General features: G+C 44.0%; 2 protein-coding genes across 2 annotated transcripts in view; one reads left to right on the top strand and one right to left on the bottom strand.

Moving 5' to 3' along the window:
* The window catches only part of LOC308322131 (uncharacterized protein), a gene marked incomplete at its 3' end in the record, with an annotated part of 567,861 nt that overhangs the window by 34,730 nt on the left and 520,109 nt on the right, over positions 1–13,022 (top strand). The gene's annotated exons all lie outside the window — the stretch shown is intronic.
* Positions 1–13,022, bottom strand: part of slit3 (slit homolog 3) — a gene marked incomplete at its 3' end in the record, with an annotated part of 88,019 nt that overhangs the window by 19,860 nt on the left and 55,137 nt on the right. Inside the window, 4 exon segments of the mRNA XM_080774338.1 lie at positions 705–835; positions 4,554–4,794; positions 6,823–6,960; positions 11,324–11,417. Of these exon segments, the coding sequence (XP_080630464.1) occupies positions 705–835; positions 4,554–4,794; positions 6,823–6,960; positions 11,324–11,417 (604 nt within the window).

Genomic DNA, 13,022 nt, shown 5'->3' with positions numbered 1-13,022 from the left:
CATGCCGGATTTCCCTTGGGATGAAGTGGCCTTCGGTTCATGTTCTACGGTATCTCTCTCTCTCTCTCTCTCTCTCTCTCTCTCTCTCTCTCTCTCTCTCTCTCTCTCTGTCTCTGTCTCTGTCTCTGTCTCTCTCTCTCTCTCTCTCTCTCTCTCTCTCTCCTGTATTGCATTTAACAGCTAATGGACTGAAACACAATAATGTGTATCCCTTACAGTAGACAAAAGTTGAAGACTCGAAAAAATGGTTACTTGATCACACACTGGTTTAGCGGCTGCATGCTATTACGCCATTATGGAAATGTGATCAGACAACATCGCCGTACAACATATACCGTTTCATAAACATTTTAATAGAAAACACCACAGAAACCTATAGTGCTTATATAGACTTTGGACTATACCCATTCCTATTGAAGCTGTGTAGATTATTATTATTATTATTATTATTATTATTATTATTATTATGTTAGCATCCTGGGGCTGAAGCAGGACTTATTATCTGTCTTTTGTGAAGGTGAGCCTTTCATGTTTAGTGACTGTTGACAATGACTGTTGATTGAATGCAATGCTGTGTATTCTGCATGTCTCTAAACCACGTTGCACCACAGAAATATACAGTATAGTTATACTGTGTGTGTGTGTGTGTGTGGGGGGGGGGGGGGGGGGGAGCATGTGTGTGTGTGTGTGTGTGTTTAGCCTACCTGTATACGGTGGTGGGTGGGTAGCTGGCAAGGTCATATATGAGTCGTATGTGGCCCTGGTACAGCTCTAGTGCAAGCGGGTCGTGGTCCTCCTTGTACAACAAAACACCGTTGTCTTTCTCTGTTGCCACCTTGATGCGCGCACACACACACACACACACACACACACACACACACACACACACACACACACACACACACACACACACACACACACACACACACACACACACACACACACACACACACACACACACACACACACACACACACACACACAGAGAGAGAGAGACACACAGATTAACTAGTGAATAACAATTGTGAGCTCTTACCTATAGCATCCCAAAAGTGGTGATTTGTGTTTTGATTGATTGAATACTTTATTGACAGTTTGCAAAAAAAAAAGGCATGGTGGCACATGTGTATGTATAAATAATGCTAAACGGCATAACCCAAATAAGCCCATCTCCGTTGAGGTCCACATGTGTATTACGTTTGAGACATTTGTTTTAAAGACAAAGCAATAATTCACGTACATCATGTAAAGTCATCATTGTAGTAAAAAAAATACAAATATATATATATGTATATATATACAGTAACCTGGTGACAAGCTTAGACTTTTTACAGGGTCCTGCTATAAAAATTGCAGCCAGGTGGTCCTATAGCGTTTTGACAGAGAGATGGAGGGTGAGATGACAGATGTGCAGGCCAACAGTGCATGCAGCCCAGAAACCCCTATTATCACGGTATAAAGAAACAATCTCGAGGCTGTTCTATCGCCATTCACCTTCACTCCCTACAGAACAGTGTTGCCACTAGGGTTGGGATTCGTTAGGATTTTAACGGTTCCGAATCCTTCCCGGATCCCTCTTAACGGTTCCGGTTCCTAACGGTTCCCTTAACGGATCCCAATAAAAAAAAATCGCCTTTTTTTCTGACATAGATTATGCTTATATTATAACTAACCTAACCAAGTACATAATAAACACAAATTCATTAATTCAATTATTGAAAATGCTCTTTACAATTATGAGGTGGCACTATTATTTTAATTTCACCACCACCAGCTAGCCACCACAACAATATCATTGTTGCAATTTGTACTGTATATTGCAATTTGTACTGTATAGTAAATATACAGTACATACACATTGCAATAATGATATTGTTGTGGTGACAAATGTTGTCTTTAATGTTCAGATTAATTTAATATGAAGGACCCCTGGGCCCTTACCCTAATGGAAACAAATAGTGCTTTCTTGGATTATAAAAATTGAACTGTAGGCTACGTTCCTGTGCTTTTTTCTGCAAACTCTTTATAAAGTAATCAATCTATGGAGGTATATGCACCTAAACGCTGGGCTCAACAGTCACGCGATTAATTTAGAGACAAATCAAAAGCATTGATAGTGATATTTAACGTGATTTATATAATATCAGACAGAAGGACGTCGAGTCATTGGCGGTCTAAATTAACACCATTAACAACAGTTGTAGGCTACAACACGCCTAATGAAAAGCTCTGTAGAAGTTTAGTAGTTTTTATTTTCTATTACGTTACTAGCCTGGGGAAAGTGAACGAGCCTTGCATCATCCTCGTCCCCCGCCGGCTGTGGTGGAGCTGCGGGGAGTGCAGGCACGGCTTTCCGCATGGCTCTCAAACGCGATGTGCCTACTGTAGATTATTCTCGTGAGTTGTGGACTCGTGTAGACATATTGATTTTGAGAACTCGTGGACGTGGTGCAACTGGTAGCCTACAAGTTGCAACAACCTTTGCAGCGAACTATAGCATATAGCATTTATTGCACGTTGCGTGCTCAGCCTCAGTCATTTCCCTCTCTGTTAACCACACTATGGAGATCTCTTCGACATACTGTCCCACTCCACTCGCTCCGCGGCGGTCGCTGAATGTACAGAACAGTGGGCGTATCCTCCCCGACCCCACTCTCTCATGTAGGTGGGGTGACGTCACCACAGGCTCTGCTTGCATGCATGCACAGACACAGCGGAGCTAAATGACGACTGATGAGAACCGTTTGGGGAACCGTTAATACGAAAACGATGGTACCGGCTCCGGATCCGCAATGTCGGAACCGGGTCTGAAATGGACCCGGTTCCGAATCCCAACCCTAGTTGCCACGTCCGCTTATCGTGAGTGAGTCTCGCCCGGATACACTTTGACACCGACACAGACCGGGGCGAGCTATAAGGGCCAACGTGGGCGTGGCTACGTTCCAATTCCGAGACCTGCAAGCCTCTCCACCCACGCGGGCTATACAGCCAACAGCATGATGTCTTTCTGTGTTTTACAGGAATTTAAAGCACAGTTGGAAAGGCACCTTTGACTATAAGCAGCTCTCTTGGCTGAGTCCAGCGGCCGTGTCACACGGGGAAGAAAATAAATGGAGGTGGGGGTGGTGGGGGGGGGGTGGTTGGTGGGGGGCGTGGGACGTGGGACAGCACAGCTGGAACTAGAATACAGAAAGCTGGAAACGAAAATCAACCATTAGTGTCCTTAAATGAGGTCACTTATGCTGCACTTGCTTCTCTCGCTTCCCTCCCACGCACACACACACACACACGCACGCGCGCGCGCACACAAATGTGTGCACGGTGCACACACTTAACATGTCACACTTGTTGGCGTGCTCCGCTCTGCGCTAACTAACTATAGCAGAGTGGAAATGGGGCCAAGGGGCACTTAACACTCCGGCTTCGATGGAGCATGGCCAACTCAACACCTGCTAACAAGCTGCTGGAGAGGGCGTGCGTGTGCGTGCGTGTGCGCGCGTGTGTGTGTGTGCGCGCGAGATTTATGGAGTGCTTCTCTCTCGTGAGTCAAAGGCTCTCAGACGACTTTCAACAGTCTTGGCACTGACATTGAAAGCTCCTAGTGAGAACGCGCGTGCACGCACACACACGTGCCAACACAGGTGTTGGAGGTCAATTAGACCCCTCCTCTTTAATATCTTCTGCATTTTGCTCTCTCTCTCTCTCTCTTTGAAGAGGTGCTGTCTTAAAAGTAAAGTGCCTTTCTTGAACGTGTGTGTGTGTGACTGTGTGTGTGTGTGTGTGTGTGCGCGCGTGCGCACTCAGACTATGGCAGATGTTTGGTTTGCTCCGTCGGCAGTAACTCATGCAACCTTATAGGCTTGATTTGAAAGACTCATCTCTTACTTCCATGTTTTCCATGTCACACACAGTGAAACCAAGCACTTCCAGTCTCCACGTTTTCCATGTCACACACAGTGAAACCAAGCACTTCCAGTCTCCACGTTTTCCATGTCACACACAGTGAAACCAAGCACTTCCAGTCTCCACGTTTTCCATGTCACACACACAGTGAAACCAAGCACTTCCAGTCTCAGCGGTTGACATTGCTGTGCCAGCGGCCGCTTTGACTCTGAACGGTTGTGCCATTACTATGGTTGATAGTTACTCGTACCATATTCCTATATAGATTTCAACACTTAGGTGGAGGTGTGCGTGTGTGTGTGTGTGTGTGTGGGGGACGGGGGGGTTCTGTTGAGTGAAACCAGATCCCCTTATCCACCACCAGTGGAGTTTGGCTAAATGGTCAACTATAGGACTGTGGTTGTACTGAGCACCGTGGGCAGTATGTACAGTAGTAGTAGTAGTAGTAGGGATGGCCGGGGTGATGTGGACAAAATAAAATGCCACTTTTTTTGCGATTTTTTTTGAGCTTGTAGATCTGCTATTTTTGGCACACGTAGCCATAGATAGAACGAATTACGTTGGGGTTGAAGCGGTCGACCTCGGGGGGGGGGGGGGGGGTCGATCCGATCCGATCCGATCCGGCGCGCAGGCAGACCTTTCACATTTACCTGCAACGACACGTGTGCCGAGGGGCGGAGCTTGGCGCTGGGCAGCTCCACGTACGCCTCGCGGCCCAGGAAGTGGACGGTGGAGACCTTGCGGCACTTTCCGCCGTAGAAGCCGGGCAGGCAGCGGCAGACGGGCTCCCCGGACACCACCAGGCACTGGGCGCCGTTCTGGCACTCCGACTGGTCACACGGGCTGGTCTGGAGCAGGATCATGGGGGGAGGGTTCTCGCAGAACAGCCCGCTGCAAATGGGAGGAGATGTGGCATTGTGTTACAAGTGAGACGCGCAAACGTGGGAAGCGAACGCAGCTCGTACATATTTGGGTTTTTTTTAAGATTTTTTTTTAAGATTTTTTTTTTTAAGTTATTTTTTTTTAAGTTAATTTTTTTAAGTTAAGGTGTGTGTTTTATTTTTTTTAAGTTCTTTTTTTTTAAGTTAATCTTTTTTAAGTTAAGGTGTGTGTGTGTGTGTGTGTGTGTGTGTGTGTGTGTGTGTGTGTGTGTGTGTGTGTGTGTGTGTGTGTGTGTGTGTGTGTGTGTGTGTGTGTGTGTGTGTGTTTTTCTGTGTGATACAGCTGGGCCCTCTGGTGGCGGGCAGGTGGTGTAACAGCGGGACAGACAGACAGACAGACAGACACGCACACAGACACACACACAGACAGACATGATCTGCAGGGTCTCATAGTTAGTGCTCACTGCGTTCGCAATGATGCTCTTCAATAGAGCGTCGCAGTCCGAACGACGAGTGGCCCGCAGGACATGAATCGCAATGCATTTTTCCCCATATAGGATTTTCTTAAAGTATTTATTTAAAGACTTGGGTTATACGCCGCGGACAAAGCCAACTCGGATCGTGTACAAATCATGACAATGAACACAATGTTTTGGGGCCGATCGAATCATTAGAAAGACGAAAATAAAGGCAGGAGACAACACAATTTGTTTTGTTTTTTCTTCTTATAAATCATTTGATCGGCCCCAAAACATTGTGTTCATTGTCGTGATTTGTACACGATCCGAGTTGGCTTTGTCCGCGGCGTAACCGTCTTTAAATAAATAAGAAATGCCGATGGGAGAAATGCATTGCGATTCATGTCCTGGGCCACACTGCGACGCTCTATATACAAACAAATGTTTCCCTTTATCACAGTGGTTTTCAACCCTTTTCATATAAAGGTCTATTTATCTTTTTCGGGATTTGAGGCCACACCGTCATTTCGTCAGATTTATTGTCGTCACACTGAATACCATTTTGTCCACAGTTCCATGCAGTATTGATGTGAGAGATAACAGGCCAAACGATGATCAAAAGAACATTTCTCCTACATTCTCTAATTGTGTAGACTCTTGAGAGCGTAAAATCAAACCAAAATGGACGCGCAAGGGCTTTTTTTTGTGTTTGTGTAGCTTTAAAGTTATTTTCTTTCTCTCTCTGTCTCCTGGTGTGTGTGTCTCTTTGTGTCTGTCTTTTGGTCTGTGTGCACATGGATTAAAGCGTGTTGTAAGCTGCTAGATAGCCCATGTTCGGAGCGTGTCATGCTTCCAAATTAGACACGATTACTTCTATGGAATCCTAATGACCTGGAATCAGTCGTGGCGACTGACTCTTTAATCTATGTGTGCATCTTTATGTCTCTTTGTCTCTCTCACATAGTTGGTCTGTTTTGCTGCTCTCTCTCTCTCTCTCTCTCTCTCTCCCTCTCTCTCTGTGTGTATATCTCTCTCTAGCCTCGATATCCAGGCTTTACTCTCCCTCTGTGTCTCTGATGAATTAGTTTTCTCTCCATCCCTCATCCATGGGCATAGTTATAATTGGCCACATGGAGCTACATCTGTCTGTCTCACACACGCACGCACGCACACACGCACACATGCACATGCGTGCGCACACTTCAGTCAAGTTTCTGATAATGAAGCACCATCTGTGGTCTCCTCCCTGTCTGGCTCTGTGTAACCACGTGTGTTCTGATAAAGTGTGCGTGTGCACGTAAATATACATAATATCGTCTGTCAGGTTGAAAGTGAAACTGTCAATGTCCAAAACTGTTATTAAAATTCTAAATAATACAGAAAAACTTCTTCCATAGTTTTCGTCAATCAGAAAAGGTAGTTGATGAAATTCTTTCGTCATAGATTTAGTCAACGAAATCGACACTGTTGCGTGCGTGCGTGCCTGTGTGTGTGCGTGCGTGCCTGTGTGTGTGTGCGTGCGTGCGTGCGTGCCTGTGTGCCTGTGTGCCTGTGTGTGTGTGTGTGCGTGCGTCTCTCACCTGAAGCCCTCCTTGCAGACACAGGTGTATCCGTTGACGGCGTCCACGCACTCTGCCCCGTGCTGACACTTGTTCTCCAGACAGTCATTGTAGTCCTGCTCACACTGCTGACCCACGTAGCCTGGCAAACACTCACACCTACGCACACACACACACACACACACACACACACACACGCGCCCAGAGATATAGTTTAGATTACAGTTTAACCCATTAGGCCCAGTTTAACCCTGAGGCCCATTCTACAAATTCCTTCCTTAAATGAGTACTTTCAAGATTTTTCTAAAATGTTTTAATGGGTTAAGGCTGCACAATGCACACATTCTGTGTGTGTGTGTGTGTGTGTGTGTGTGTGTGTGTGTGTGTGTGTGTGTGTGTGTGTGTGTGTGTGTGTGTGTGTGTGTGTGTGTGTGTGTGAGAGTGTGAGTACATGTGTGCGTGCGCCCGCCCGTAAGAGTAGTAGCAAAGTAGCAAGTGTGCAAGTGAGTGCCTTGGCATAAGTAAGGTTAACCGTTTCATGGTGTGTGTGTGTGTGTGTGTGTTGTCAGAACTCGTCACCATACAAAGGCAGTGAAGCTTCCTCGGCGTGTGTGTGTGTGCGCGCGCACGCACACGTCTGTCTGTATATCACCCATTCTTGAGATAAGGGACAAAACTTTTTTCAAACTGGATTTTTTTTTTTTTTAAGATACATTCAAATCAAATAGATGTATTTGTAGACACAGGTCTCAACTACCAATCTTGAGAAGGAACAGGTTTTTCGCATAACATTTCTTTCTAAAATGGGACATTTATGCACTTAATACCTGATTCATGTCAACTCCGTCAGACACACTAAAATCCCTTTTAATTGAATTTTATCATTTCAACAATAATATAAAGTCCTCAGTTATCTTATAATGGCTTTCAGTAATCAAGTTAAGTAATACAAATCTTTTAATATTATTTTGTTCCAATATCACACTATTATGAAATATCCAATTTCTCAAAACCGTCATTTCAACCTTTATTTTCAATATTATAACATGAAAACCATGTAAAAAAAAAAAAAAAACATCATTACGTATCATTTCAGTTGGTGTTTCAATACATAAGCACAAAAGATTTGACAGCGAATTTTCTATTTCTTTGGAAATTAACAAAAACATCACGGGACGAACGTCTGACGGAGTTGACGAACATCTGACGGAGTTGACAAGTTTAACTGATTTAGGTTCTAGACCACCTAGGATCTTGATTCTGGTGACTAATCCCACATTTTCAAGGATGAGGAATACAGTGGTACTATTTAGATTTGCCCTGTGAACATGGCAGCCATTTTTCAAAATGGCCGCCAACTTTCTGTTATTTCCCAATAACTCAAGTTCTACACCACCTAGGATCTTGATTCTGGTGACTAATCATACATTTTCAAGGATGTGGGATACATTGGTACTATTTAGATTTGTCCTGTGACCATGGTAGACATTTTTCAAAATGGCCGCCAACTTTCTGTTATTTCCCAATAACTCAAGTTCTACACCACCTAGGATCTTGATTCTGGTGACTAATCATACATTTTCAAGGGTGAGGAATACAGTTGTACTATTTAGATTTATCCTGTGACCATGGATGGTAGACATTTAAAAAAATGGTGGACCTGCTATTATTTTACCAATTTACTCAGGGAATATTATCAGAATAATATAAAATCTGTGAATACATTTCTTACCAAGAATTTTCTTCACCAATGTTTGTAAAGGTGTCTACTAACATATCCCACATTGGTTTCTATTTGACCACCCTAGGGGCATGTTTGACAGCTGCTGAAAGTTGGGTACCATCAACAAACAATATAAGGCTACATTTTTTAAATTTCATTATGCTTTAAGTAGCATGTGGCATGTCAAACTAGGGGCTTTTCATGATTCTGGATCCATTCCAAGCATTAGTTTTGCACAAAAAACACTATGTTGGCTAAAAACGGCCATAGCCATCATCACAGATGTGATGAGGTCAGCACATGTCGGCACATTTGGGCAAGTGGCTATGGCCAAACTAGGGGGTCTATGGCCAAACTAGGGGTCAAACTCCTTGGGCTAAATTCGGTGAGGTGAACAGTGAGCAGTGAACAGTGAGCGAAAGACTGAAGACAGAAGATTTGGCTTCAGGACCATCAGGCAGGATGTGCAGACACTGAAGGCATCAGTGTCTTTCTCTGTGTCCCCAGCATGTCAACCAAAGCAATGTTACCAAATCAAAGGAGCCTTCACCTCATGTCACCTGGGGCTGGGTGAGCAATCGGATCCTGTATCTAAACTCACAACTAAATACAGACACTTGGCCAGACTGCCGTTTGAAAGGGTCAAACCCCTCATCCTGATTGGGGAAGACCACCCCACCTAATCACACCAACCAAACAAGTGAGGTTGGGGCCTCCAGGTGGGCCAGCAGCCATCTGCACAAGACTGGGCTGGACCCTGCAGGAAAGCAATCTCCAGCCAAGACAATGTAAGTTGACTATAACAGAGCCCCAGAACACAGAGCTCAGGAGAAGGATGGAGAAACACTGGCAGGAGGCCACCAAGATACAATGCCCCAGAGACCCAGAGTGTGCCACCACTGGCAATAAGGAGATCAACTGCTGCAGCAAAGATGTCATGAAAGGCAAGTCTCCACCAAAAAAAACCCTGAACCTAATCGGGGTGTCAAGAGACCAAAGTTTCTCCCCCACAGTTCCCTGCAGTGGCCAGTGAAGTCAAACTGTGCATCTGTACCTGAAAGGGGCAAGTCAAAGGCCAGAAAGCCCACCTCCTTTTAATGTCCTGTCAGTAGAAACTCAACCTGCACCTGAAATAAGCCCTTACCTCTCCCAGAGAAAGATCATCCTTGAAAATGTAATGATTAGTCGCCAGAATCAAGATCCTTGGTGGTCTAAAACTTGAGTTATTGGTAAAATAACAGCAGGTTGGTGGTCATTTTGAAAAACAATGGCTGCCATGGTCACAGGACAAATCTAAATAGTACCACTGTATTTCTCATCTTTTAAAATGTATGATTAGTCGCCAAAATCAAGATCCTAGGTGGTTTAAAACTTGAGTTATTGTAAAATAACAGCAGGTGGCGGCCATTTTGAAAAAAAAATGGCTGCTATGGTCACAGGACAAATCTAAATATTACCAATGTACCCCACATCCTTGAAAATGTATGATTAGTCACCAGAATCAAGATCCTAGGTGGTGTAGAACTTGAGTTATTGTAAAATAACAGCAGGTGGCGGCCATTTTGAAAAATGGCTGCCATGATCACAGGGAAAGTCTAAATTGTACCACTGTATCCCTCATCCTTGAAAATGAGGTCTTAGTCACCAGAATCAAGATCCTAGGTGGTGTAGAACTTGAGTTATTGTAAAATAACATCAGGTGGCGGCTCTTTTGTAATATGGCTGCCATGGTCACCACGAGACAAATCTGTGATGGCCCCATAGCCAAAAATTTTCCTTACGGCATGCTCTAACTGTGTGCCAAATTAGAATACTGCCCATTATTCAAAAACAATAATTTTATTGTTTTAGGAACACTTTTGTCAACTCCGTCAGATACACGTCAACTCCGTCAGACACAAAATCTGACGGAGTTGACGTCTGACGGAGTTGACAAAATGGCATTTGTTTTCATCTTAACCCTCTTTAGTACAATGTAGCCATTTTGTTTTTGCTTAATTTTGTTAGCTAAACCTAACCCCTAAACTAAAATAATAAACATTATTTTTGAATTCTTAACAAAGATCATAATAATGTCCTGACGGAGTTGACATGTAAAAGCTGTGACCACATTGTTATCAACATTGTTTGTTTAAAATATCAAACAATTGAATGCTTGTCAGACCAGGTACTCCAGTGTTGCAACAAATATAAATGGGACTTGGAAAAGGAGTCTTCAGGCTAAATCTGTCGACAATATTTTCTGATTAATTTAAGACTTTTAAAAAAACCTGACGGAGTTGACGGAGACGTGGGACGAACATTTGATATGAGATATTTAATAGAAAATATGAATTAAAATTAACTGTGTATATTATTTGCTATGTTGTTGACAATCTACTTTAATTTAGTATGTATATTTATGTGATTGTGACAGTATTAGACACTTTTTTGGCAGTTTGAAATTGTGGCCACTTGCTGGGGACAGGCTAAATACAGGCCTTTTTGGGTACAGGGCCTGCTTTTAACTAATTCAGATGGAATATGAAAACAATTATAATGAAATTAAGGGCATAATAATACACAACTGTATTACACTTAACTTTGCAAGTGCTTTTATTTTTATGAATTAATTTATTTTTTACATAAAATAAGGCTCTTATGTGTGGGACATGTTTTTTCCACTTTTGTCCCTCATCTCAAGAATGAGTGATATATATGTGTGAGTTCTGGTAAACCGTCCACTTTATAGCACCCATGTCACTTCCTGTGGGTTGACCCATTGACCGCCGCCCACACCCCTGTGGAGCTGTCACTCACCGGTAACCACGGCTGACCGCCAAACACTTGGAGTCATGCTGGCAGGGGTCGAAACCATGGAGACAGGGGTCAATCACCTCCTCGCAGAGGTCACCTAGGGAGAGAGAGAGAGAGAGAGAGAGAGACATTTGATTCATTCAACACTCCATAAATGTGATTACCTCGAGATAAGATGAACAAAATAAATGGAATGAAGAGGTGGACAGAGCCAGTTATGCAATGCACATGAAAGAAGGAAAATAAAGAAATAAAGCCCCACGTCTAGTGCTTTAGAAACCCTAGAGAGAGGTGCCCGTCGGGGCACTGGCCTACTTGGAACGATGCAAGTTGGAAATGCATGCTGCTCCACCCAGTTATTAACTCTCATTATCTCTACCGCTAGCTGTTATAGCATAACCCCCAGTGCCCCAGCGTATACGTGTTCACTTTAAAAGATGGGAGTTTGGCCATGCCCAAATATGGAGCACTTATGCACTCCCTGTGGGGGTGTGGATTGGAACGCGTGTGTGTCGAATTTGAAGTCGTTCGTATACAGAGACTTGAGGTGCATTTATAGCTCTCTATAGATCTTATGCTGTTCTACTCTGCTTTTATTTTACGGGCTTTATAGAAGGCGTTTGCCAATGTTGATTGTGACGATGCACCGATAGTGGAAACAGCGCTAGTTTGAAAGAAAACAAAACAAAACGGGGGTTTCAAAATAGAATCAACCCACCGCCTTCTCTCTTTAGTTTAACCCATTCTGACCTGAGATCAGATTCATACGAGGCTTCGACTGGACAACACACTGGTCTGATTAACCCATTCTGACCTGAGATCAGATTCTTAAAAATGTCAGTCGTTCTTCGATTTTTCAAAAATAGCAGACCTACAAGCTCGTAGCGCGCCACTCGGTGGCGCGCTACGAGCTTGTAGATCTGCTGTTTTTGCATTAGCTAAAGCATAACATGATGCCAACACCAAAATGGGTCCCCGTTCAGAATGGGTTAAACGATTTCTCCCCTGTAATTCCGCTGCCCCGTTCAGACCTTGCCTCCTCCTCTATACAGAGTATAGACTACACAAACGCAGCGAAAAACGTGGCCCTTGGCCCTTTAGCAGGGCGGACAGGTGGCTGGTTTGAATTCCCTGCAGACGTGCTGCTGCAGGGGAAAAAAATGTGTGTGGCTGAAGTGAATGGAGGAACGCTCTCTCTCTCTCTCTCTCTCTCTCTCTCTCTCTCTCTCTCTCTCCCTCTCTGTCTCTGTGGAGGTGACCTTGTGCTATATGAGACGATACTTTAAGTACATTATGATGCCAAATACGTTTGTACTTCTACATTGCATGTATTGCTATATACTTTGACCTATAAGTAAATCATGCGAGTGTTTTTTCCAGCACCCGGGCTATAGTTGTGTATAGCAGACAGCTCCTTTTGGCGTGCCGCGGGCGTATATTTATACCGTGGATGTGCTATACGGAAAAGCACGTCGCTAGTGGGGGGGAGAAAAACAAGGTATCTTTGTCGACTCCCCCCCCCCCCCCCCCCCCCCCCCCCCCCCGACGAGATGAATGCTAAAAATACACAAACTGAAAACATGCAGCGTTTGTGTCTCTCTGCCTAAATATACTTTCCCTCCAGCTGAGAATAGAACATTGTATATATATATTTAATTGTTTTGCCATCTCAATCAAGGTCATTTTATAGAGAAGATCCTGC

This window comes from Protomyctophum bolini (genome assembly GCF_963924005.1).
Source record: "Protomyctophum bolini genome assembly, chromosome: 10".
Taxonomy (NCBI): domain Eukaryota; kingdom Metazoa; phylum Chordata; class Actinopteri; order Myctophiformes; family Myctophidae; genus Protomyctophum; species Protomyctophum bolini.
Note: the sequence above shows the minus strand (reverse complement) of the source record. Positions and strands in the feature narration are given on the sequence as shown.